Below are 27889 nucleotides of genomic sequence, written 5' to 3' on the forward strand. Positions count from 1 at the left end.
GATCGTTTGAAAATGTAAACAATGGTGAAGATTTATGAAAATCGAAGTATCGTATATTGATATTTAGCTGTTTCCAAATTACCAATGCGAATTTCTTCACACATCAGTCTTTCCATCAATCCATTTTCTGAACCGCACTCTTTACATAAATATCAATAATCATAATAGAAACTAATTTGAGCAAATTTCATTTTATGATGATAATTTCAAAAGTGCGTATGCAACTGGTGGCTGTCTGTTGAAAAAACAAACACGTTTTGTGATTTATTGTGCCCGTGTCCCTCCTCCACCCCAAAAACACTCCAGACAGGAAAATGTAATACATGCCCATTTTTAATCATCTGATAGAAAACATTTGCTGAGCACAACATATACCATTGGACCATAGTTACTGTGAAGAAAACACAGAAAAAATACATTTTGATGGTACATTTCAACAGAAATTTCGAGCTGTACAATGACACGTCACCGTACACATTTTATTTAGAACTTAATGGCTTCCGTTAAAGCGAAACAGTGGGCACACCAAATGAGGTGGATCCAAACATCTCTCACTCAGAAACTCCAAAAAGTACAGTACGTTTCAGTCATACCTAGGTTTTCGACCATAATCCGTTCCAGAAGGCTGTTCGAAAAGCGATTTGTTGGAAATCCGAAACTATTTTACTCGCCCGTGATTAAAGGCGAATACACTATGCAGAACTCACAAGAAAACAGTCCGATTTCCGTAAATCACAACAAACACGCCACACGAGGAAGCGTCACTTATTCGTGTAAGGAAACCGAGAGGATTCAAGTGGCGTATTCGGGTTTGCTCGACAACCGGTTTTCGAAGGTAACCCGAGACGTAAAAATATCAAATTTTCTGGTCGAAAACAGACACTTTCGAAAACCAAGGTTTGACTGTAGTTCAAATTTGAACTGCATAATGTCCACGTCGTGGTCTGATAACAAAATAGCAAAAGCCACTGGACAATTTCAGTCAAACTGATTTGACATTTAGTAGTGCATGTAAATAACACATATACAGTGACCATTCCGAACCAATATCAATAATATACTATACATGGAAAAGATAAATAGACTGTTGCAAACAGCGGAAGCGTTGAGCACTGCACGGCTGGATGCAAACAAGATTCTGTGCAATTCTGTGATCGTTTTACACGCACGCGCGAGTGGAGAAAGCGACTCATGCCATGACACGATGGCCCAGCTGCTCCTTAAAATGTAGGTCGCACTCAACAACGTGGTACCTTTAAGCTTAACGTTGACAGGATCGGCAACCCACTGCAGAAACCGTCGACAAAGTGCCACAAACAGAAGGACGAGATACAATTATTTAAAATCACTTACGTGTCGTTAAACGTGTCGCACGTGTGTCCAAGTCGTTTGAAGTTTACGGTGAGTCACGGTCGTAGAGTGAATTCACAGGACTGGAAGGGTGCTAAGCAATAACAGGTGTGTGCGTCATGGAAGTGCTTGACCTCACGGCAAGGGAAAATACATTTTCAAAGCGGACGTTATTAGCGCGCCTTGAAACGAAATTCGTCTGCCTGACGTCGTCCTCCCACCAAAACTTTTACAAAATGGCCAGTGAAGCCGTCAAAGTGCTCTCAATGACAAAATCTTTGGATTTGAAAAATTGAGTTACTAATTGCTTATGATGTCTATTTTTTTGTTGGAAAAACACATACGGTACACATGATTCGGGTTTCACATGTTGACCTGACCGTTACCGTTGTCACTTTGGGCCACAAAGTGAGCTGGGAAGTCCAAGTGATTTTGATTTCGAGACGCAGCCACGGAACGCTTCAGTGAGAAGGAGTTCACGCTATTGCCAGAGCATTAGGAAGACTGTGAGACAAACATGTCCTCTCCATAGAAAATGGGACATGCCTTACGGCTACATGAATGTGTTCAATAAATTAGAAAAAATATTTACAAAAGGATAGGGTTGTAAAAAAAAAAAAAAAAGGCACACATATTTTTAAGACATGTTAGAGAGAAAAAAAACCCGGCTAGGTTCCAAATAACTTGGTTGGCCACTTAATCCAAACACAATGCGATGCCATGTTTGTAAATGAATTCAACGAATGTTCTGAAGTGCAAGTTGGGAATTTTCCAATGGTCCGTGTACACAACTGAGTATTGTCCACTCATAAGGGGACTTTTTTTTCTGCGACAGCCAGCGCATTTGCCAAGCTTTTCCAGTTCAACAGAAGCCCCCACACCTTGCATCCTCGGATTCAAAAACAAACCGCCGCAGGGTTTCCGAGGCTCCTCAGCAGGACCGCCACACATTCAGCGAGGCCCTCACAGCCAGGAAGCTCCAAAGAGCCAACGTTGCAGGATTTCTCCACTGCAATTCAACATGATCTCCAAAAGGTGCTGCAATCTTCCAACCAAGCGCTCGGTCCGGCTATGTCTCGGCCGGGGAGACGTCGTGCGTCGCTGTGCCGACCCCGTCCTGATCGGAAGAATGACCTTGGAGGGTCTCCATTTCGGCGCTTTCGAGTTCCTGCTCGTCCAGCGTCAGCTCAAACTGAAATTTGTTGGCAACGGGAAGGCCCTCCACCTGCCCGTGCGGTCCCCCGTCGCCTTCGCCGGAGTAGAAGGGAGGGGAGGGACTCTGGGGGATCATGCTCTGGTACCAGTTGCGATTGTCCTCCAGCATATCAAGGATGTCCTGAGCATCCGGGTGGACCAGGTCGGCCCACGTCTCCCACAGAGGATGCACAATGTAGTCAATGAAGCCCACCTGAAAGGAACAAAGGACGACGTCAGTGGACGCGACTCACGGGAATGAGCTCTTGCTAATAATCAACAGTGGTGGGAAGTGGGACTGAGCAATAAATTAAATTCAAATCGACATTGCAATGTAGGAGAATGCATTTTTCAAATCGGAAAGGCTGCAGTTTAGGGAAAAAAAAATGAAACAAATGTCGGTCACTAGACTTGATTTTTTTATTTTGATACTGTACATGTAGTTTTTACATATATTATTTGTACAGTGTCTCAATAAGGACCTTCAAATAAATAATTGTATATTAAATCATAATACTGAAGGAGGCGAAAAACCCACACGATTATTTTTCAAAATCATTCAACCCTAGTAAAAAGTTACAAAACATTCCCTTACTGTACTTTAGTGTTTTTGCCAGGTATCCGTGGTTTACTCGAGTATTTATTTTTCAGATTGAATTTTTTTTTGCTTTTCCTCAACACCAGGCTTTGTTAAAGGTGGCACGTTTGTTGACAAGCAAAAGTAAAGTGAAAATATGCAATTAAGTTTGAATACAATTTTTGTTTTGCGAGTGAACAGCCTCTTTAGCATCAATAAACGCAGTCACCGCTCGGCAGTCTCACGCTGTTTATCAGTCCGCGTGGATCCAAAGTATCATCGTTTCATTCATTTTGTCGATTATTTTTTCTACGAATGCAAAATTTTCATATTCATCCATTTTCTTTCAAAACAGGGCTCAAATTCAAATTGGCAGTGTCGAAATTGCACAAACATCAATTCATGATGATCCAGTAAGTGATTTGATCCAGAACATGTCAGAAAAAAAACCAAGTCAAACTACTCCGGTACTTTAGTCCGGATCACGTAGACTTTTTCCACCTCTGCTGATCTCACGCGTTTTATTTTAGTGCGTAAACTTCACCTGCGTCCTCTCCACTGACGCTGTGTGTTTGTCGCACATGGGGCTGATCTCCATCCCCCGCTCCCGCTCTCGGTCTCCCTGGTGGAAGAACTCGTCCATGATCCTGTCGGTCCACTGCCGGTACAGATCCAGAGGCTTGGTGGGATTGCTCAGATCGGCACAGTGGACCATGTTGCGAAGAACCTGCGGGAATGGTCCACGGTTCAAACCTCTGGATCCGTGTGCTCCCCTTTGTCCCAGGTGGCGCTAGCGTGCTAGTTACCTGCATCCTGTCCGTGTAATTGTCCAACAGAAGGACTCCCGAGCTCGTCACCTTCTTGGTCTCCACCATCGTTTTCAGGGCTGCCAGCAGGCTCATGTGTTTTGACATGTCCGTCGCCAAAACCTGAAAGGGGAAGCCAGATGTGAGACGTCATTTCGGGGATGAAGGGAAAAAAGCAGCGGCCCGTCACGGCCGAGCCGGTGGCCGGCCGCGTTTGCTCACCATGTCTATGACCATCCTCCTGAGCGTCTGCCTCTGCTTCTTGCTGAGGTTTTGGAAGATGTCGCAGTTGTCTTGCTGAAGCAGTTTAAAGCCCACAGCCAGGTGGTGGTTCTCCAGCACTGACTCATCGTTGTACATCAGAGCCAGTTCGGAGTCTGCGGGATGAAGGGAGCAACGGCGGGGAAATGAAATGGAGCGCAGGTAACTATAGCAACCGTGCAACGTTGACCCACAAACAGCCACGCTATTGCCTCTGGAGGCAGATAAAGCATAAAAAAATAAATAAATAATCGACCTGCAGAGTAAATACTTGAAAACAACACTTACTGGTGTTGATTAGGAACTGATTGGACACTCCCGGGTGATCGACGTCATGAATGGCAGCTGCAAAAATGGCTGCCAGCACCTCCAGATCAGTGAATACAGCCTGGGTTTTAATGGGACAATAAAACAAATTAGGCTCTTTCAGTGAACTGGCTGAGCAGGCTTGTCATGGGTTTGAAGCCTCATGGTGTTAAACGTGCGGTTTGCTATTTCATGAGGCTTGACGTCAATGGAAGTCAGCTCATTAAACAATTAAAAAAAAAACAGGCATGTGGGAAAAGTCGTCACAGCGCCAGCTCAATTTCTAAGGGAAACGCTTCTAAATGCTACACAAACGCGTTTACATTTTCCGTCTCAGGATGTACAAAAACGCGTATGCGTGTGACACACTTACATCCAACGCCGGCGTGGACAACAGGATGTGAGTGGACTGGGCGACGTCGGCGGCATGCAGACTGTTGTGGTAAGCCACGTCAGAGTGGTAGTGGCTCTCCAGGGTGAGCATGAACGTCACAAACGTATCCGTTGGAATCTTGAACGTCCTCATCAGGTCTCGCTCCTGTGCGTCACACAGAGAACAAAAGTTACAAAAGATACGTTTTGTTTTTTTTGGAAGGATTCCCAAGCACTTATTATCAGTCTCTTGCTGTCAAGAAATAAGAGATTAAGGCAAGGACATCACTTTGACGAAACGAAAAAAAAAAAAGATGCCCCTCGTTCACACCAGATAAGATGTCAAGAGTGTTTGCTTCAAGTTGTTTATTTGTCTAGTTGAGGTTGAGTTTAGAAATGACACATGGAACAGAGGAGAATTGAACATTGTGTGTTTAAACTCCAAAATATTCAACCGAGCCACATAACTTGGATTAACTGTAGTATGCTATCTTAATGCTAACATAAACATTAATCGATGGGCTAAAGGAAATTAGCATCCGTGTTGCGATAATTCGAAACTTAAATTGCAGCTAGGTTTGTAACTATTTTTAAAAAATAATTTATTGATTATTTTGTCAATTAATTGAATCAATTTTAGAAAATTATTTCATTTCCCTCGCTTTATTCAAACCCTGGATTCAAATTGACAGTGTAAAAATTGTACAAATTAATTATGAAAAAAAAAAAAGATACCAAACGAGTAACAGTGGTTTTGGTCCGTAATGTCAGGGAAAAAAATGTACAAAAGCAAAAATGGTGATCGTTGTTTTCCTTCCAAATCAAAGCAAAAGTTTTATTTTTGACAAACGATGATCCGTCTGCTTTCAAACATGACACTGACCTGAAAGATGGCGTACATGATGCATGTGAGGGGCCGGTTATGCGAGTGCTCTGCCACCCTGAAGATATTCAGCCCCCATTTGTTGATGCCCTCCAGGTCCTGATTGAAAGACAACATTGTAGAAAGCAGTTCGTACGCATATTAGCCCAAGAGATCCATTAAAAAAAAATCCTCTGTTAATCGAGTGACCAATCACCTTCGACAGGAGTTCTTCCTGATCCGTCTTGACCCCGAAGCGATTGTTGGTGCCTCCAGAGAAACTGGGTGTGTAGCTGCCCTTCCTCACCCCGCCAATCTGAGTCATCACCCCACCACCTTGCTGCTGCTGTGGCTGCTGGCCTTGCCGCCGCTTTCTTTCTCGAGACTTTGGAACGGGACACGGGAGCTCCAGCTCATTCTGTTTGTCTGTGGAGCGCAGTGGAAGAAGAGAAAATGGATTCAAAACTTGCACGGGGAGTACGCTGTTGATGCATCGCGGCTGCAGATCGTCGACTTCTCAACATATGTAAAAACCCTAAATGACAGTTTCGCGACCTACTTTTTCATGTGACATCAAACGGAAGTGTGGTTCGGACAAAAGGGCTTGAGCGATACAAATGAGACGTGAAAAAATAAATAAAGCAAAGCTCCCATGCCACGGTCATGTTGTGGCCCAAAACCACAAAGTACCATAACGTATAGGACTGTTTCGAGAAGTTGTCGCGACTTTGGGTTTGTCCTGTCCCGCTAGCATGATTTGTTTGGCAAAGGTTTTTACTCCGGATGCCCTTCCTGACGAAACCCGACCATTGTTTTTGTTTTTTTATTCGAGCTGGTGACCGGCATGGGGCTGTGGATTAAAAGGCAGCACTATGCACACGGCGCAGTGCGAACAGTTTCGAGAAGGAACCCGCTAATTAATGTCCAGGGTTGTTCAGCGCATGTGCAAAGGTATTGTGTGACATCCTCGCATGCAGCGTGATCCGCATGCAGCCAGCACAAAGAGGCAGAATATAAGCCGGCGAGTAAAGTGGAGCAGGTAAATATTCCTGCTCCACTTGACGGCTGCTCGCTGCAATGCAGATGACAACAAATCGGCTTTCAGATGAGCCGAGGGGAGCGTTCGTCTGCGTGCTTCGTTTTCGTCCCCTCTGCTGTTTTCCATCCTGTCTTCTTGTGTTTAAACAGAATGCAAAGGGAGGAAAAGCCTCTGGGGGTAAACGTGAGTGGCTAGATGCCGCCAGGCTTCATAAAAAAAAAAAAAAAAAAGAGAAACTCAGCCATTTCCCATGATGAATAATGGATTTGTCTTTCGGGACCCGAGGGCACGGTAAAACACGAACATTCACGTGCTCCTCCGCAAAGTCGACTCACATTGAAAAACACAGACATTCTCCGTTTGCCAAACTCCTTGCCCTGATCTCCCTCGGGGGAAAGTCTTTCCCGATGAGACCCCAACCTGCCTCCCCCACCCCCACCACGCCCTCTCCCAATATTCACCCGCTACATCGCACTGCAGTCAGAGCAAAGGGAGCCCCGTCTCCCTCCTCCAGACCAGATTAGACTGGTTTGGAGGCAGCGGTGCACACCGGCTAGTTCCTCTGCACGTTATGAGTGTAACCCCTGCACGAGGCACTTCTCAAGGACATCGGCGCATTTAAGTATGATACAGCAGCGAAACATAACGGGCTCTCGTGTGTGTGTGTGTGTTTGCTGTCATATGTAGGGACTGACCTAGGAAGGTATTGGAGATGTATTCTGATACTTGGTTGCCAGAGCGACTCATTTCAGACAGGTGGCTCAGCTCCCGGTTCAGCATCCTTTTGAACTAGGTTGGAGACAAAAACAAAAGTGAAGTTGAAAGGGAATGTATAGACGCGCAACATTTTCACGGCCGTTACCGAGGAGATGGATGAGAATGAAGCTGGACTGTCCTCATGAGGACGAGCGATTTTTTTTGTACCCTTGTGGCTCCATTTCACATTTTGATAAATTGTGGGACGTGATGTGGAGGTTGCAGTGGCATGACGGTCTTTCATATCAAGTTAAACAGCGTGCAATTTTCTGGGGGTCCATCCAAGACATTGGTGTCAAAGTCAAGGCTCGGGGGCCAGATCTGGCCCGCAGTATCATTTTACGTGGCCCGCAAAAGCAAATCAAGCATGTCAAGTTCCATGATGCTTGCTAAAGTCTGAACCAAAATTGTCATATGTAATCCACAATAACAGTTATTATTCTTGACTTCTGATTTTAGAACTAGTTATATATCAATTTGTTGTGCGCTCTGTATGTAATATGTGGAAGGGATGAAACATTTATATAGTTTCCCAAAATTCATAACGGCCCTCCAAGGGAAACCGTAACTACGTGGCCCGTGACAAAAATGAGTTTGACATCCCTGTCCCAAGATTATACCATCAGTCTACTTCAACAGATTTATTGAAAGTTTTTCATATCAGTCGATATCTACATATATTGAATATTATTATTATATTATTGTTACTCTTCAATATAAGGACCCAGAGGGAAAAGGTTGAATTGAGCTAATTTTACTTTTCAAACATCATACTTAACCTTAAATTGGAGGTTAAAGCAACTATGTCAGATGAACGGGTCAAATTTAAAGATGAAATAAATGACTTTTAAAACAATGTGCTAAGTAGGACTGGACGAAGAACAATGTATTTCATATTTGTCTATCGATAGTTGTTTTTTTTTAACCTATTGAAAAATCTGAAAAACAATGATATTGATACAAGAAACCCCCCTCCCCCTCCCAAATTAAATCAAACACAACTATCAAGAGGATACACTTTCCAAATTTCTGGTGGTAAAAGACACTTTTGTGCTCGAAATTTACCCTTCCTCTTGTGGCACAAATCTAACATGTCATTCCTGTAACATCTGCCTCCAGCGACGACAGGGTTTTGCTTCCTCATTAAAAACAAACAAAAAAATACCATATTTTTAATCTAGGGCAATTCCTGTTGACAAGGCAACACTGACGTTCATTTCATGGGGTTTTACCCAAACATCATGCACGACCACGAGTTTGACCTTAACCAAATGAAGACACCCCCCCCCCCCTTCTCACTCCACATTATGGCGACTCTTTGTTGTCATGCTAAATTGGACAAACTCCTCATTTCCAGACAATGCGGACAGCAATGAAGACACGCACGTAAGCAATTTGTCCTTCCAGACACACCTTGATGTATCCCCAGGACACAGAGAACAGGTAGTTGGCCTCAGGCATGGTGTTGAGCTGTGCCGAGCCCCTGGCGCTCCCCAGCAGAAGCAGCCTTGCGCGCTCCTCTCTGAGTGGACCCCCAAGGCTGAGCTCAGACTCGCAGCCCCAAGACCTTAAGGCGCAACCGACGTGCTCAGATTTCCAAGACTATCGACGACTGGCCAAAACGCCCCAGCTGAGCTCCCTGAAGAGGGGCTGTGCTCCAGATCCGCATCTTCCCTCGGATGCCCGTCCGGCACATTCCACGATCACGGCAACGGCACATGTGATGGAATCCCCCCCCTCCTTGCCTTGCAATCGATATATTTCCTACATCTGACCTCCTTCCGAAAGCCCTCTCGTCCCCCCAGCCACCGTTCAGATGGAATCCGGTGACATAGGAAGGGTGGGGGTGAGGGGGCTTGGGGGAAATCCAGCCTTCCTGTTCCCAGATTGAGCGAGTGAGAGAGGAAGGGAAGGCGCCAAGACAGAGCGAGACGAGAGAGAGAGAGAAAAGAGAGATATTAATATTTATCGAGAGAGAGAGAGAAAGATTTGGCAACGGGGAGAGAGGGGTTGCGTTCTAACGAGTCCCCTGTCGAGTCCCCTGAGGTGAAAAGACTGGTGCATCTCACCATTTTTCTTTGCCCCCGCCCCCACTGCTAAACAAATTGGCCATGCACAGCACTGCAGAAAACAGAAGTTCAGGGAATCCCCCCCCACAATCTCTCTCTCACTCTGCCACCCATAATACTGTTAGCTGTGTGCAAAAGCCCCTCCCGATGGCTGTCTCGTCCCCGCCATCTCTGCTGTTCTCTCCCCTCCGGCATCTCTCTCCCCTGCGCAGTAATGCAGAACAGATCCGATGCATACTGCGCAATGTGCGGCTTCAAAGCACCGGCGTGTTGATCACATGGCGAAGGAAACGCTGGGTATTCATTTGCCACATTACGAGGAGCTGCACGGTTCGGTTCAGGCTATCATTATGTTTCGAGTTGAAAGTGGAGAGCCCTCGTTCACAGTTTAACCTCGACCTAGAATATACTCCCGTTCTCAATGTCTACAATCTTGATGCAGGAAAGATGCAGACGGAGATGACGAGTGACAACTGAGTTTTCAGACTGCTGCCCACCCAAGGGTGCCACCAATTGCTCGACAACCTCAACGCCATGGCAACAGAGTCACGTGGCCCCCGCTGTGCTTTTCTCATGGCGGTTCGCAAAAAAGAATGAAAAGACGCTGATCGATAATACGGTTTCAACAATGCAAAGGCATCCAACCACGGACACGATTTCTGTTTTGCAATGCTGGATTGTTACACGTGAAGAGTCTCATGTTTCTTAACCTTGTCCCTACAATGGCACCTTTTACTTTCCCGTATACGCTTTTTACATTTTTTTTTCTCTCTCTGGTTCACAATAACGGTCTAACAGCTGTCAAGCAAGAAGCAAATCTCTACTTGACAGCATTCAAAGGCTTGGCTGCACTCACGAGACCGCCGGAGGAAAGTCATGCAAATCAAATGGAGCTCATCAGCAAAAAGTGGGAGCAATGTATTCGGCGCTTTTATTCGATTCAATGACACTTGGGGGTGATTCTTTAAAGAAGTACGATGGTATGAATTGAGGAGACTTCTAGGAACAAATTCAGACGCTGAGGCCCACGTGGGACACTCGAAAACATAGCGAATGCAGTTTGCGTGAGCGGTAGGCTTAAATGAGGATGATGAGAAAAAAATGACTTGATGCATACTGCTGATTGATCCAACAATTTACATTTTAACGACAAAAAAGGGAACACCAAAGTTACAGGAACAGTTTTGTCAAAGAATTTTAACCATCTACAACTTGTGTTTCGTTGCCAATCAAAGCTGATGAGGTGACACGAGCTTCAGTAAACTCAAATAGAACCGGACGGTGAGTCAAGAGTTAAAACAAAACAAATCACTTTGAAATCATTTGAAATATTTTACCCCAAATGATGCCGTGAGGTCTCTCAACATTATTAGTGTTGTTATTATTTAAAAATAAGACCACTTGAATATGTGATTTTACATTCGTAATTCATGATAGTTTCCAAAGTAATCAATGACCGCATTCAAGCCCAAGTTCGAGTCTTCACATCCCAAAGCATAATTTACACCCACCAGAACTTACCTTATTCCAACTACCAAGCATCTGAGCGTTTGTCCTCTCTCTTTCACAAAAACATAGTCCCATTGTCACGTGACACAAATTCCAAACAAGAAAAATGAATATTGTTCACTGTATTGGAGGGATCCGTTGAGCAACTCTGCCTGATCCCTAACCTCTCACGTGGAGACAGAAAAGTATCATGACGAAGCGAACTCAACTGACCGGCTTTCAGTCTCACAAGAGATTGAAGGCTCCGCCCACCACCTTGGGGCAAAATGTGACTCCACCTACTTCCTCTTTGACTTCTTAGATGACAGCGTCATTGACGAACACCGTTTAGAAATCCTGTGCATGCGCATACACGGGCCCAGGTCCCAAGTTGGAAACATACCTGCATACATTCATGAAAAGCCACTGACAAAAAAAAAATATTATCACGCCACACTGACGTGCTTTTGCGGAAAATTACAACTACCGCCTACCATGCGTGTTCAGCATTCATCAGCTTTTGTGGCAAGTCTTTCAGCATTGCACTGGCCTTCACCGAAACGACACATGTAGAGGAAGGGAAGGGGCATATTGCGAAAACAACCACTGTGCAATCTTACAAAGCCCGGAATTAGCAATTTGAGCGCTGGCTCATCTACATCTGTTTAGAGCAGGGGTCCCCAAACTACGGCTCGCGGGCCGGGCACATTTGACGCGGCCCTCTAACCCTCCTGTTGTCCTCAGGTCAAAATGACCCGTCACTGTGTTAAAAACGCCCCAAACCCCTCCTAAATGACCTTTTTTTTAAAACTAGAAATTTTATGACTTTTCCTAGATTGTCCCCAACTGCAGAAAAATTGAAATGTTTTTATTCACATTTCCATGGAAGCTGTACAAAAAAAAGGTACAAAGGTGGTCTTCGGGGCAAAATGACCCATGACGCAAATAGGGTTGAAATCAAAGTCACAAAGTTATTTACACACCATAGAATGTTTCAGTGTTTTAGTTGTGTCTCAGATCAATTAGTAGAACATGAACAAGACGGTAGCAGACATAAACAAGACAAGATAGGTGGCGTTCTAGTAGATGGCAGAACTCTTTTTTTTGTGGATTTCAAGGGGCTATAAAGAGAGAGAGTTTAGTTATTTATTTCTGTTTTTTTTCTGTGAAGAACTCAGAGAGGGTTATTTAGTTTTTATTTATTTCATTAATACTGTTATTATTTGTTTCCTGACTTTTTTTCTGTAAAGAACCTGGAATGGGTTATTTGGTTATGTATGGCTTTCTGGGAAACAAATTTTTTTAAGCTCCCCTACGATCGTTGATGTTACAAACTGACCCCCCCCCCCCCCCCATCAGAGAAGGGAAAATTTATGTGGCCATCACAGGAAAAAGTTTGGGGACCCCTGGTTTAGAGTGTCAACAGGGATTGGATTTTGCCCAGCTTCATCACTGCAAAGCAGACGTTTCTTGGTAAATGCTGAGCAGTCAGAAGAAAGAATCTGGTCACTGTGATCTACTGCGGCATGTCTGATGTCCTGCCCATACTTTTAGTCACATGGAATCATAACACTATAATTTAATGCCCATTTCCCCACCGTCACAGCGACAGACCCTCATCTGCATCTGTTTCAGTCATACCCCTTTCGCCACCCCCACTGAAGACGGCAGCACTTCAAAGACCGAGTGACCACACGTGAATTAAAGTTTCCTACTTGCGTGCGCGCAGCTCAGGGGTTTGCTCACATGTCGGCCTACAGAAAACTCCTCTAACTGGATTCAGATGGCAATGTTTGTCCAAGGCCGTCACCAGCATCACGCTGGAAGTGCGGTGAGGCTAATCACAGTGAGGTACAGGCAGGCAGCTCCCCACTCTGAGGTCATCGGGACCCGGGCTAGTGGTCAACGGGGTGTGTGGTCCCAGACCCCCGGATGCACCTGTGCCCTTGGACAGTGAAAGCGGAGACACCCTGCGCCTGATTATGGGTTCAATTAGGTCTACCGCTTCCAAAAAGAAACAAATTCTCTGACAAATGTGCCCTAGAAAGGTTGGGAGGAACCTACACTGATGATGCACTGATAGAAATACGTCGCTTTACTTCCACGGATGCTAGTAGACAGTCTTTAAACTTAGCTACAGGGCCATGACTTATTAACCTTTGCACTCTCCAAAAAAACATTGCAACAGTGCTTTGCGATGGATCCTTTGGGAGGTGAGTGACTCCTGAACAATGCAACCATTCTACCTGACCGCTTAAGAGATTTTGCCGAGTCCCTGCCGGGTCGCGTGCTCTTTTGTCTTTACGGTCTCAGTGACGTGGTTGCCTGGAAAGATTCAATTTGACCACCCGGTCAGAACAGCATCCATTGTCATGTACTATAGCAAGGAAACGGAGCAGCGGCAGACAGAAGGAATACAAGGAAATACAGAGACCGGAAACTGCTGTCACGGTCACAGTCAGTCACCAGCGACGAACCGCAGTGTATAGTTGAGACGGAAATGGTCAACATCACCCTCGGTGTTTATCATGGAATGCCGCCACGCAGTCTCGTCTGTCTGTGTGAGGGTTGAGTAATAATTGCCGGTGTGGATTCAAGTTTACTTTTACAGAAATCAAATAAAACCAAATAAACCTAGCGTGTATACTCAATTAAAAGGATGGAGGACCACCAATCTTCAAAACACATTCTATATTTTTTTGGGGGGTGAGAGCTTTGAACAGGCTTTTTTTTTTCCAACAATTGACAGCCAAAATAATCGTGGCCATGAAAAATGAAATATCCGCGGATTGAAAACAACGGCTGCCAATGAGAACATGGAAACGTAACACCTTTTTTGCAGTGACGCTCATGACATTTAGTGAACTTCATACGGTGACGACATGGGCTCCATTTTCTTGCCCATAATTGCACAAATTAAGGGCCATGATTACGATAAATCACCCAAATGAAAGAGCGAAACATGAATTGTGGACCACAGTATGACAATTCAATGCGATTCGGAAGGACCGCATGACTTAATGTGATGAGCGAATTGAAAGACAAATCATGACTAAGATGGAAACGGGGAATTAAAAAAAAAAGCAAAGAAAAGAAAAACCAGTTTCGAACTGCCATAGAAAGTCCCATTGATGTTCAAAACTTGAAATTTGGACAAACTGTTCATTGTTGTCATAATATGACGGGAGAAATTAGCCACGCTGTCCTTGGCACTACAACAAACGACTGAAGTGAATGTGGAATTGGAACATGACCTAAAAGCAACTCGGGCATCAATTATGCATGAAAACAAAGGCTTATGGTCCTCGGGTGATTAGTGTGAACGTTTATAGACGCACCAGTCTACCTCAAGACCACTACAGCTGTAAATAAGCATTCTGTTACCGTGATTAAAATTGTACGACAAAGTTTAACTAGGTAACATCGCCATAACCTTTCTTGCTTTCAAATACAACCCATGAGAGAATTGCCGCTCAGCTTGTAAACAACAGCGACGCGCTTTGTCCCTCACATTCCTTCAGATATGACTCCTTTTGCTTGCTAGGTAAGATTGAAGCGGTACGATAAGCAAGGAAACACAACAACCTCAGAGCGCCAATCATGACAAACCGAGCAAATTCCGAGTCATACCTTGTTGGATGCCATGTCGCTGACAGAGCGGTAGGTCTGGATGGTCTCCAACTGGTCCAGACACCAGTCGAGCTCCTCCATGGTTTCCAGAGTGAGCTTCTGGTAAGACTCATCTGCCAACAGACACATGGAAACGTAGTCAGGGCCCAGAGGATCTAAATCCATATTGGAACCTGCCGGCACCATGCACGCAGGTCCAAGAGTGCCAGAAAGGCTTGCCCTTCTGCTGGACTGGCCAGCTGAACAGCCGGGAGGTGCGGAGGACGACGGGGAGTTGCGCACACAGAGCTCCTTCATCCTGTTGCGCGGCGGCGCCACCTCCGAAAGTTCAGGCTCGTCCAACTCTCAGACAAGCTGAGGCTACGGTTGCCGACTCTCTCAGTAGCCCCTTTCTCTCCATAGCCCGCGCTTTCGCTCACAGTCGTGGGCTCGTCAAATCCCCAACCCCTCCCTTCCTCTGTCTGCCATTGCCCCCCCACCGCCCCTTCGCAGACTCTCGGTCGTTCGCTTAGCCGCCTCACAGTGCCATTCGACAAAACCGCCAGCGTGCAGACTAGGCAGGACGCTGCCTCCCGCAATTGGTTTATTGGCCCCAACCCGAAAATACCCCCCACTCCCAACCTTATAAATGGTGTGCACACACACAACTGCGGACCGGAGGTGCTTGAAAGGTGATTTTTAGTGAATGTAATTATCTGTTTTGTCAAATGCATCGTGCAGTGATTGGATGCCCTTGTCAGTGCTGAAATGACAATTACTCAACCTCCCAATCGCTTCCTCTCTAAAACGCAGATGTCTTCTACTTGAACTCAGATGAACTGCAGCAGGAACTCCCGTCACGCCACCTCACTTCCCCAAACGCCTCGCTCACTTCTGAGGCTCATGGAGGAAGAAGAGATGGGGGGTTGGGGGGAGGGGGATTATATCAGACATCAAACCCTGTTTGCACAAGTAACGCAAGGGGCAAACTTTGACTCTGACGCTGGCGGGAGGCCAAACCCGAACCAAGCCATGTGCCAAGAAACCAAAGTACTTCCTATTTGACCCTGAACTCGCATAAAACGCGGAGCGGAATCGATACGAGGTCGAGGAGTGCCTCTAAAGGGACAATCAAGGCGACCATTCATGTGACAAGTGGGGGTGAAAAAAAGACTTGAGTATTTCGATAAAGAAATGAGAAGAAGCAAATTCAAATCAAATGGCAACTACGGGGTGGGGTTGATTCACCAAATTTGTGCCCGAAAGCAGTTGACGCTGCACACATCTGGATTTCCCCACCTTCCTTTTTCCTTGAAAAAAGACCCATCGACCTCATAAGCGTCACACATGGAATACATTTACCCCATCTGCTTAGCACAACAAGGCAGCCAGCATGCTGCTCCCCATTTTACGTCAGTATAGCGGATCAAAGCACTTCAAAGCACCGAATTGGCAAATACAATCCGAACCAGGGCGCAGAACAAAGACGGTCAATGAAATCTCATTGCACACGTGTGCTGCTGAAGAAAGCGAGCACCAGTGAAATGCATCGCAAAGGAGAACCAAGAGTCAGCTGACGATATGGGCACGGTTTTTGAACATCATGGCCCATTAGGCTTCTTGTTTCTGACGTTAGAAATATTTCCCCGAACTTGAGCACCTGGCCTGTACTCCAAAGTACCCTTGGTTACAAACTATTAGCCACCAAGCGTTCCAAGAATCAAGGCATCCAAGTCATATAAAAGCCAGTGGCAAAGAACCGAACAGTCAACATCAAAGCCATTTACGCAAAATAAATAAAAGAATAAATAAATAAAATATGGTTAGCTGCTGAAATTTACGCCAACATACGGAGCTCTTGGCTCCGATGCTGCCAAGAAGGTGCGACCACATCCTGCTCCAGTTCCCTTCAGACAGGGTGAACGCAAACTGGCAGTTCAAAAAGAGTCATCCAAAATCAAAACCTTGGCTCATCCGTGCTGCAAATAACGTCCGGGTCATTTTTGTAATTTGTCTTAAAGGCTTCAGAACAAATATTCTTTTGGTGTTCTGATTCCAAAATGTTTGCCTGAAGGTCAGCGGCTGTAGCCGTTGCCATAGATTGTTAACTTGCCGCAATTCTATTGCAAATCCAACTTGCTACTAAATTAAGTGAACATGGATCATTATCCCTGTTCTTACAAATTTTGGAGAACATACTCGAAAGGATCCTGTTAACTTCCAGCATATGTCACAATCTGTGTATTGTTCATGTTTTGATTTGTGGTATGACATCCAGCTCATTTTGCTTTCAATCTTGCGATTGAGCTCCGGTTTGTTTTCTTACGACTCCTCTTGGTATCTTTCCTGTCTGCTCATTATTGTCTTTGTCTCTCCAGTCACCTGACCACATTCCGACTGGGCGGCCGAAGTCACCATACTGGTCACCCATTGCTCCGGCGGCGCACAGTCTGCGGCTGCCATCTGACCCTCCTCTGGCCAAGCACGTGCAGGACAAACTCTGCAAGTCTGCACCGTTGCCTTCGTGTCCCCCTCCAGTCCCCCTTCTGCCCACTCTCACTTGTCATGCGTGTGTCACCCACATTTTGTTAATATTTGGGCTTTTGATAAGATAAGATATCCTTTATTTGTCCCACACTGGGGAAATTTACAGCCTCCAGCAGCAAGAATTGACATGATGATAATTTTCCTTTTTAACTCATTCACTCCCGAAGACGCGTTTAAACGTCTTTTCAGACTTGGTCTAGAATTGGCTTGTCCTGACTGAGCTAATAATGTTTTGATTTAGTTGTGATGTGTTTTCCCTGTGTCTCCATCTATTTGTCTCCGCCCGTTCTTGTCAGTAAGTCTTGTCCAGGTGTGCCTCGTTGTCTCGTCTGTCTGTTTGTATTGAATTCCCTGTTTTCATTCACTCTGTCTCGGTTCATTGTCCCATGTGGCGTCGTGTCGCCTGCGGTTGGTGGTGGTCTGCTGCTCGTGTTTCTTTGTCACTTTGTATTTCAGCTGTTTGGGTAGAACCTTGCGCTCTAGCTTGACCTTGTTTGCTAGCTTGATTGGGTCCATTTGCCGTTTACCTCCAAGCCACCATGTTAAGCATCCTGTAAACTTGAATGTATAATCTTGAGCGATCTGTATTATTTTTTTTCGTTGCGGAACAGTTTTGAGAACCAGTGACTTCATTTCAAAGAGCGATTTCGTCGCAACGATACTTTTATGAAAAGTAGCTTATTCGCTTCCACAGAGACGATGATTACTGACTTTGGAGAGACTCCGCGACATGTTTAGCCACAGCAGTCGCCAGCTAGAGTTTTGTTGCTAGCCGACTGGTGCGACATAGGGAGCACAGAGCTCTTGACCTCTGAAAATCACGGTGGGTAATATGAGTGACGCAGCCCAGCGAAGCTTTTTGGGACGTCTCAATGGTTGGCTTTCAGGTTTGTTATTCAGGAAAGGATTAGAATCATTTTGGACAAGATCCAACCATCCATCCATCCATCTTCTATCGGGTCGCAGGAGCAGCAGCTTTAGCAGGGAAGCCCAGACTTTCACCTCCCAGCCACTTCTTCTCACACTTCCCAAGGGATCCAGAGGCGCTCCCAGGCCAGCTGGGTGAGTGACAAAGTCTCTCTTGCGTGTCCTGGGTCGTCCCTGGTATCTCTAGTACATCCACCCCGGTCCCAAAAATCACTCAAAATCAACTCAAAACGTATTAACAATTTTGGACGGAACTGTTTTCTTGTATTCCCGTTGTGGCGCCAGATGAAAATGCTTCAAATAGCCTCACATGTCGGGATGCAAAGCTACCTGCACTGACATCTTGTATCTCACCATCACCAGTCAAAAGTGGTGTGAGGCACGCTCAGCACCTACACCCACATATAGCGTGGGGTACTTTTCCAGCCTGTTTTTTCAATGGAGGTCTATTTTCTTTTTTTTCTCTTCATCTGCGTGTCCCAACGCCTCGGCCATATGCGGGCGGCTGCTATGAGGACAACAGGCCTCAGTGTCCAGACACACACTGTCTGCTTCCCAGCTCTCCCCTATAGGGCCACAAACCAGCCTCTGTGAGCGCCATCAACAGCACTAACAACACTGGCTGGGCTAAAAGACCCCCCCGCCCCCAAATCCATTCCTGGCCAAGACACCTTCCGCTCTCATCCACCTCACACTGCCCCTCTCTGTGCTCAATCTACCCCCCAAACCCGTTTCCTGGGCTGTCTGGCTCAAGTGCGGTTTGCAAAACTGCACTGCCTTATCCGTAATGCCACCTTGTGAAGGGTTTCAGCCAGCAGCAACAGAAGAAGACGATTACTTTAATGTACAAGCGTTATATAAGGGAATAGAAAACTACTCCTGCAATGACATGTAATGAGCGTTAAAAGATGGTTTGGGGGAAGCCAACGTTAAAGGCTTTATATGTTCTAAAAAGAAACAAAATGTGTCATCAATAACTAGAAGAATTATGTGTGTGAGCCATTTACTGGATCGAGATGAAGTTGATGCGTATGTTGTGACGAGTGTTGAGTTTATTCATGCTTATCTGACTTGTCAGGAGGTATGTGCAGTTAGGCTTGAGTCACCAGTTTGCTTCAAGCTATCATGTACACCAACAAACATTCATTGTGACCTTATGGCATTTCGTATGAGAGACAAAGGGAGAGGGAGAGAGTGAAACCAATGTGAAACCAACATGCGCAATAATTTTCTGTTATACGTTTGACTTCTCACGACACGTGGCGCAGACAAATGACTGAGTACTGAATCACCTTATTGCAACTGATGTTCGTCAATTTATTGTGAAAAAAGGAAGAACATTTTGAGCTGCTCGGTTTAATGAGTGCAGTGGAAAAATGAGCTCCCCCGCATCGTATTTCCAAACTTTTTAATCCCATAGTGAATCATGGAAATTGAAGTAATCTGTTCCAGGGTTAAACTATTGCCAACATTCAAGTAAAGGGGCAATTTTTAAATCAACCTTGATAACTGGTGAGTGTGAAAATGGGTTAAACACTGTTGACATCCAAACAATAGAAAGAATAAAACCCTCAAATATTAACTTGAATGATTAATGAGAGAAGTAGAGTGTGATTCCAAACTCAAATTACGCACGCCAAATACGTCTTTTTTTTAATAGGTGTAGCTCCACTTCCCTTAATTATCGTCATCTTGGGTTTTTATAAATGACAAAAAAACAGTTGAGAGCCTCAACTGATTTGACACACCATTATGCCAATAATGAACTTCATACAATTGTTAATTTTTTTAATTAATCTATTATTTGCCTGCAGTTTTTTGTGACAGAAGCTTTGATCATTGTGCCAGCTTTTTTTTTGTATTAAAGTCCTTATATTTGTGATCCTCTTGGGTCATTGTTCGGTCATTTAACCATAGACTAATAAAAAAAAAATCACTGATCACAATGATTTCATGATTAATATATTTAATTCCACAGCTCTAATTGTGAGTGCGATTTTCGTTACAATAACGACTGCAAGGGGTGCTATCGGGGTAAATACAAAAATAAAAAAAAAGACAAAAATATGTTAGGGATTGTATTTTCACTCATGGTGGCAGCAGTTGATCACCAAGCCACCAAATTACAGTGTGTCAATCATTGTTGCGGCAATCATGAATATCCCCGTTCATCGGTCAGTTTTCAATCTCACGTTGTGAGGAAAATCAAATCTGCTCGTCACTGTTAAAAAGACCGAAAGTGAACCTGTGAAGAATGAAGAAAGCTTCGATTGGCAGGATTAAAAAGGGGTTATGGTTTGTACTACAATGTTATACCGTCAATGTATTTCCCATAATGGATGCTATTATAAAATTGTGTCTCTAGTCTCCTGTTGTCCAAATAAGTGTCGATAATAAAAAGAAAGAAAAACGCAGTTGAGAATATTGTTGTTTACGTTTTTTTGTGTACCAAGGGTGGCTCGTATGAAGCTGATCTATTTAAACTAACAAATACATTTCTATCAACATATTCTTATTCTTCTTCCCGATGATTTTCTGTGACAACTTTTGTGATTTGATGTTGATTTAGCACGTTACGGGTGGCTTATTCGTTGAAATGAATGTGACCGTGGGGCCTTACGTAAGTCAATTCCATTGTTAATGTTACATTTTTAGTTTTCATTTTGACACTGCCAATTTTCCTGCCGACAAAGGATAGCGGGTGGCGCAATCATGAGAAGCATCAAAAAAGACGTACATGATATCTCACAGCCTTTGTTTTGTGGATTTGCCCTCGCTTTAGTCGATGAGGTAAACGGTTTTAGTATAATCTGTGAGTGGAAATGACAAAAACTAAACATTCAGGCCAATACCACAACCACTCTATCCAAAGACTGTCTTCTCTCACTAGCAACCCTGCATTTTGATGAGGTAGTTTACAATTGTGACAGAATCTCTTCACCTATCCAAATGAAAGACTTCAGTTGTTACACAAACATAAGCGTGCGCACACTTCATCAGGGCCTGTTTGACGACCCTCGAACAATGCGCCATGCAGCTTTGTTGGCACGGGACGGCTTGAGGGATGTGCCGCAACAAGGTTTATGACTCTGCTGACGTCAATGACATAATTCAAATACTTAACCAAGCTGCAGCTTCCAGCCCTCAGGATCCTCTCCTTTGGCTGTGAGCCTGGAAAACCTGAAACGGATTCTTGCTGCGCACACGGATTTGAGTCAGTGGCGCAGACTAAACCGGAGTGGGGTGGCCCGTGAGACAAACCGCTGGACAAATCAGTTCTGGGAGTCTGTGAGTGAGGCACCAAAAGCAATGTACTTCAAATGTAATGGAGTAAAATGAAAATTGGAAACTTGATAAATGTTCTGCACCTCTTTGGCTCGTGTTGATTGCGCTGTCTGTAACATTCCATTCTAAAGGCATCGAACAAATATTAATGATGCATTGCCAGTCAAAATCTCCTTTGGGATCAAATGACGGTTTACACTCGGTCCTCAAGACGCCTACGATGATGTGTGGTTAATGCTACGGATAGCCGTTTCAGATGAGTCAGAAGTGACCGTCAAGAACGTCACGGCCAAGCTTTGCGCGTTGTGGTTATCACGAATAATACAAAGCAAAGCCTATAATCGGAATCGGTCAGGGAAGAGTGAGCCCTTTGTTGGCCGCTGGACTCACGGGACAAGAGTTTGATGGGGTCAAGATGGTGTGCGGTGAAAACACTGCAAACTCACATGGTCAACACTTGAGTCGTTTTATATTCAATCATGCTGGCTGATAGCGTAAACAGTGTGAGGTGGCAAAGTAACAGCACCCCCCTCCCCCAACCCCCTCCTCCCACCACCCACTTCCCCTCATCTTGCAGCTTGTGACTGTGGCCATGTGCTTTTGCTTTATTTCAATTCTCCCTCATCAAATTTGATTTCAGTGGTTGAAAATGACAAGTTATTCTTTACTGAAGTCTTTATGTCCCTCGACCCAACAATCCGACCAACTAAGACTTTGTTCCAAAGCACACATTTCTTACTAGGGGTAATTCAAGATGGACTGCAGTGGATCTTTTAGCACTGTAAGGGGACAAGTTTTTTTTCTTTTTGTGAACACAAATGCAAAACAGGAAAAATCTGGTCTCCTTTTCCGTTCAGACAGATGAGAAAATGAGACAGAAAGGACCACAAAGGAACAATCGCTGTTACTTAGGAGCAGGTGTGAGTTCTTTTGTTTTGTCTTAAGTATCTGATGACATATTCGATGGCGAAAAAGGGAGGGTCGCTGAATGCATTCAAAACAGCAAGCGTGACAAATTTGTCTCCCCCCCCCCACCCCCACCTCTTCTTAACGGACAGTCGTACGCATAAGTGATCGTTCAAGGTTGTGAAAAGTGAGGCGTAAACAATTAGAGACTTTAGCGTTGTTTTGGTTTTTTTTCCTGCTTCAACGACCCATCTGTGATAATAGGAAGTCGAGAGCGCCCGCTTTGAAGGCCTTGCTGACGTCAATCAGGCTTGAAGAACCAGTGCAGCAGGAAACAATGTCCATAACTCCCTTCTCTCCATCTGTACTTTCACAATATCACTTTAGACACGAAATTTGGACTTTGATGTTTTATATGCCTCAAATGATTCAATCCCTGACCTAATTTGCAGTCAATGTAGGTTTTTAATTGGCGAATGGTTATTTTGAGCTGAAAATGAAAAGACATTAGTGGCAAGATTATTGTGTGACAGGTTACCTTTTGTTGTCATTATTATTATTATTTATGATCTTTTTTTTTTTTACATGGACATGCCTCCATGCATTTTCTATTACCCTCCTTTGGGTCACGGGTGACTTCGGGCCTAACGCAGCTGACTTTAGGCCAGAGGTAGGGTACGTCCTGTACCGGCCGCCAATCAATCACAGGGCCAAATGACCATCCACACTCATATTCATACTTCGGGGCAGTTTAGTCTTAAAGTCATTAACCTTATGTGCATATTTTTGGAATGCGGGTGGGAAGCGCAACGTACCCAAGGAAATCCCCCTTTGTGCTCATTATAAAGCCTTGAGCAGAGCTTGTCACAGCATTAGCTGCGCTGACTTTGTGATTCTTGAAAGCGTCAGACTAAACGCACTTCTGCACGTCATTGCATGCCACAACGTGAGCCCTTCCCTTGAGTTACCAAATCATTCTGGGAAGGTCATCAAGTGAGCTGCTCTCACTGGCAGTAAGAGGCTGAACTTACCTGACAGACAGACTTTTGCCACCGGAGACTGATTTGCAGCAGGGGACCTCCTACGATGACACATCAACAGGTCACAAAATAAAAATACAAAGTGATACAAGAAAAATGTAATTTTTCAGCGTGCCATGTTTTTATTTCCCTCCCACTGAATTCATATGATCGACTTCTGTTTCATATTATTGTGAATGAAGTTCGTTCCTTCTTTCTCCAAAACAGCTATAAAGCAATGTACCATTCAATAGCAGACTCAACATGACCAGAAAACAGTGCTTATTTATATTTATATTGACTTTATTCTTCACTTGGTATTGGTCAATAGATGTTTCTTCGAGGAATTTTGAATGAAATGTTTTTGATACAGCGGCGCCCCCAAGTGAGAAACATTGGTATCTTCAACAGTGAGACATCACTGAAGCTTGCAGTAAAAACATTTTACTGTGCGAAAATCCAACCCCCCAAAAAGCAAAAAACTATTGACTTACTTATTGAATGCACATTGCGCATTTGTCAATGTGGTGAAGTTATTCCTGACCGTTCGAAGGCTTGCCAGAACCTGGAAAAACAATTCAACTTAATGAGAAGCGGAAACTTTTTTTTTTAATCAAAAAGCAACAAAGTAGGAGAAGGATTCCGTTTTTAAGTGTTATGCAGCATGCACAGCAATCATTTGTTTGGCTCTCATTACCGAATACAGAACAGAAAAACAGATGAATATCAGAAAATAAAAATTGGCATTGACTTTGATATGCTGATGATTATGATATGCTGATTTCCAATTAGTGTGATCTGGAGCCAATCCGAGTTGACATCCGCCAAAAGGTCGACTACACCCTGAACTGGTCATCAGTCCATCACATGGCGCACACAGAGACAGACAATGAATCGCAACCTCGCCGTCTCTGAGTTGGATGTGAAGTCATGCTGCCTGCAAGGACTTCACTTAGCCATGACGCAGTCAGTTAGCAACTATTCTTCCAAGTTGTGTTTTTTGTAAAAATGGAGACAGTTGAAATGGGATCTTAAGACAGTTAACATAATATTATGCATCCACACATTTTCCGATCAGCTTTATCCTCAGGGTCAGGGTACACCCTGAACTGGTTGCCAGTGACAGGCGAACAACCATCCATGGTCACACTCACACTTAGGAACAATTTACAGTGTTCCATTACCCTACAACGCATGTTTTTGGAATGTGTTTGGAAACCGGAATGCCCGGGGAAAAACCACGCAGGCATGGGGAGAATATGGAAAAATTTGACACAGGAAGGCCGCAGCTGGAATCGAATCTTGCAACTCTGCACTGTGAGGCCGACACACTAACCAGTCGGACCAGCGGCTTACATATTATTATTCATTTTCTATTTTAAAAACGTTAAGCGACCCAAACATTCTGGATTTTGTAAGTGAGCCGGGATAGACTCCAGCACATCTCGCAACCTTACTGAGGATTAGTAATGGATGGCTAAAATCTAATAATATGGAGTCAATTGAGTAAAACAGAACAATTAACTCAATCACTCCCAAAGACGTTTTTAAACGTCATTTCAGACTTGGTCCAGAATTGGCTGGTATTGAATGAGTTAAAAGCTGAAACTGAACTAGAAGCCACGAGATGGCAGAAAAAGTTAACATGACCCAAATGCAACAGCTTTGCATTAAAGACAAAATGCTCAGGGACTTACCTGGGCAAAGGGGGTCACTATCAAGTCCTCTCCATGGCTAAAATGAAAGGCAAAAACAATGATTAAAAAAAATAAATAAAATGGTCCCAAGCAATAACGATAGAAAATGACTCACAGTTCTCCAACGATGGAAGAGTTTCGAGAAAGGGACTTAGGGGACAATTCGTAGTCGCTGTCAGAGCGATAGAGGAAGGACTCTCGACGTTGGCCGTGGCTCGCCAGGTTGGGATGAAGAACCAGTCCCGAATTTGGGGAGGTTTGAGGGTCTGAGGGACTGCAGCACAATGATGGGCCATTCTCTCCCTCCAAGCTAAAGGCAAGAGGCCATAAAGAGCATTTGTAAGGTATGAGGAAAAACATGAAACGTAACAAGATGCCATACGTTCTGTCTTGTGCAACAAGGTTTCATAAAATCTAATATATAGCCACCAGTCTGTCCTTGACCTAGATTTGAAATGCAACTATTTTGCACAAATAAATAAGTATACTTTGGTCAAACAGCTTGGTCTCACTCGAATAATACCCCGGGGCATCTTTGTTCATTAATGCTTGCTCATCACCAAGTAATGAAGTGATCTTGCGGGCACAAAGTAACACATGTGACTATAAAACAGCCATGATAAAGTGCAATGATTCAAAGAAAATGTCCTATTGGCATTCATTTTTTTTTTAAATAGAAGTCACAGTTTTTCATACTTTTTCCAAGATTTCACTTTCACTTACTTTCAATTTGAATTTGAATACCAAAAGCCTCACCTATTGGGGTCAGCCTTTGTAATGTCAATCCGGGGCAGAGAAGCGATTGGTAGACTAGTCGGCCTGGCGTGAGTCACTGTGTCTTCCACCGGGGATACCAAACTTCCCCGCTCGCGCTCCTTCTCCGCCTGTCGCCATGACAACGGAGGCAGCTGCAGGTTGCCAGAAAAGCGCCGATGGACTTTGTACAACTCTACTCCGAGGGTGCTACCCGAGGGGTATTGCCACCCAGGAGGATCCTTCCTATCCTAAGAGAAAATGACATCAAATTGAAGTTCAGACCACTCAAACTGAAAGAGAGAAAAAAAAGACATATAGGTGGGGCTTGGGTGGGGGGAGTATTTCAAGACTCGGCGTAGCAAATGAGGAAGGCTGATAAGTCACTTAGGAGTGGGGAATATTATCAGTACAGTCGTAGGCATTATTTGTAATATAGTTAATATTATAAAGGCATTGTGATTTTAAAAATGACCCGATTAAAAAAAGGCGCAAGGAAGTCTGCTACTCTCTAGGAGTCTTTCTGCTGACTTTGCAGGGCCTTATTGGAAATGCAATCGGTCTGATATATCGTGCCTGCTTTTGAGAAACCGGGTGTAGTATTACTTGCACACTGGGCAAAAAAAAAAAAGTGAAAATTGAGTCTTGGGATGCAACGCATGCTTCCTGAAATATCTCTTTCAACCGAGAACCAATTTACAATATACTCATCAATATTTTACTGTAGAACAGCAGAATTGTATCTCAATTGGCAATTGATTGCATTACAGGCATCCAAACATAATTTGAGCACTTTATTGATCTCTGGGTTGAAATGGCAGCCGCTGGATGAAACATTGCAATTTTATTTTGTGTTTTCAGTCTTTGATGCGCCAGATTGCCGTAAAATACAAACCATCACATTGAGAGACCCTTTTTATCATTAAAAGCAAAATATGGTCATGAAAGGAACGGAGCAAAGATTAAAGGCAAAGCCCCAATGTTGAAGGGAGGTGAAGTGGATGATGAAAGAGTTTTCTTGGCTACTCACTATCTAGCCTAGCCTATATAAGCATTTCCCAACCAGGGGTACTAATCATTTGTTTCCAAAACTATAAGTCCTGTAAATATTCTCATTCATTTCATAGTCCCATCAATAAAATGGTAAATGTGCGCTACAACGTGACCATTGATTGACCAAGAGCCTAATAAGGCTAATGATATACAAAATGGACGCGATGTTATGATAAGTGTCTTGGTACTAATTGGTAAAAGTATTATCCGATTTTAAAAAAAAAGGTTTTACCTTTATCTGTGTTGGCCATGTACAAAATCTCGGATAAAATGGATCACTTTTTTTGATACAAATGTTTTCAATACATCAAGAGGGAGTCTGACGGGAGCCAGACATGGGGATCAAAGCCTGTCTGTCAAGCTCCTATTGGAGATTGTCGGAGTAAATGATCTGGCTAGGCATTGCAGTCATAAACAGAAAGGATTAGAGAAGCAACAGATGGGCCTCTCTGTCAGATCTGCCCTTCTTCCTCTTACGTTTCAATTGAATCTGTGCCCAAAATGTCATCCTGGCGTGGGCTGTCTTTAAACACCCTATGTCCTCTTCGTGCCTCACTCGGTCATCTTCATGACAATCTTGTACACGTACACATACACACACTTGATGCCTGTTTACGGTTGGGTGGACAGTGCAGTCATCTTTTTGAGTCACAAACTATACATAGACACACGTGCTGCCGGAGTGTCTCCTAAAACTGCCCTCCAAAGGAAATTGTACAACAACAAACCTCTTGAGTCATCATGAATTTTCTTTTTTTAACAATATCGCGAGTGGGCCGTGTAATCAAAATATCCCGGATCACTGGAATCTTGTTGCATTGAAGACTAACGGGAAGAATCAATACTTACGTCTCCCGAAGTGACTCCTTGAACACTGCGGCTTTTCTTCATCATGACTTCCCGAACGGCAGTTTCTTCTTTCTTCTCCTGTTTTGGAAATACACCTGCGCAGGGGGAGAATAAAGAAGAAAAGCAGTTGGGTTATTCATCATTCAATGTAGTTCTTTTCCAAT

General features: G+C 44.2%; 2 protein-coding genes across 2 annotated transcripts in view; one reads left to right on the plus strand and one right to left on the minus strand.

Annotated features, from left to right (window-relative positions):
- Window positions 1-27889, plus strand: part of LOC127616210 (KN motif and ankyrin repeat domain-containing protein 4-like) — a 198426-nt gene that overhangs the window by 127724 nt on the left and 42813 nt on the right. The gene's annotated exons all lie outside the window — the stretch shown is intronic.
- On the minus strand, window positions 316-27820 carry LOC127616211 (cAMP-specific 3',5'-cyclic phosphodiesterase 4B-like). The gene is made up of 16 exons (XM_052087676.1): window positions 27726-27820; window positions 25827-26074; window positions 25186-25380; window positions 25071-25107; window positions 23868-23938; window positions 23386-23435; window positions 14711-14823; window positions 7463-7556; window positions 5946-6154; window positions 5750-5848; window positions 4868-5032; window positions 4477-4576; window positions 4150-4304; window positions 3928-4050; window positions 3666-3848; window positions 316-2758 (listed from the first exon to the last, which is right to left on the minus strand). Exons 1-16 carry the CDS (start codon window positions 27768-27770, stop codon window positions 2420-2422), a joined length of 2226 nt encoding a protein of 741 aa, XP_051943636.1. The 5' UTR covers window positions 27771-27820; the 3' UTR covers window positions 316-2419.

Source organism: Hippocampus zosterae, chromosome 15 (genome assembly GCF_025434085.1).
Source record: "Hippocampus zosterae strain Florida chromosome 15, ASM2543408v3, whole genome shotgun sequence".
Lineage (NCBI taxonomy): Eukaryota > Metazoa > Chordata > Actinopteri > Syngnathiformes > Syngnathidae > Hippocampus > Hippocampus zosterae.

Bases quoted from the DNA above. Each gene is read 5' to 3' on its own strand.
- LOC127616211 (XM_052087676.1), bottom strand. From the start codon at position 27,770: ATGATGAAGAAAAGCCGCAGTGTTCAAGGAGTCACTTCGGGAGAC. The intron at 23,436-23,867 runs GTAAGTCAATAG...GTGTCATCGTAG, and splicing joins GCGCAATGTGCATTCAATAA to GAGGTCCCCTGCTGCAAATC. The intron at 4,305-4,476 runs GTAAGTGTTGTT...TTCATCCCGCAG, and splicing joins TCAGTTCCTAATCAACACCA to ACTCCGAACTGGCTCTGATG.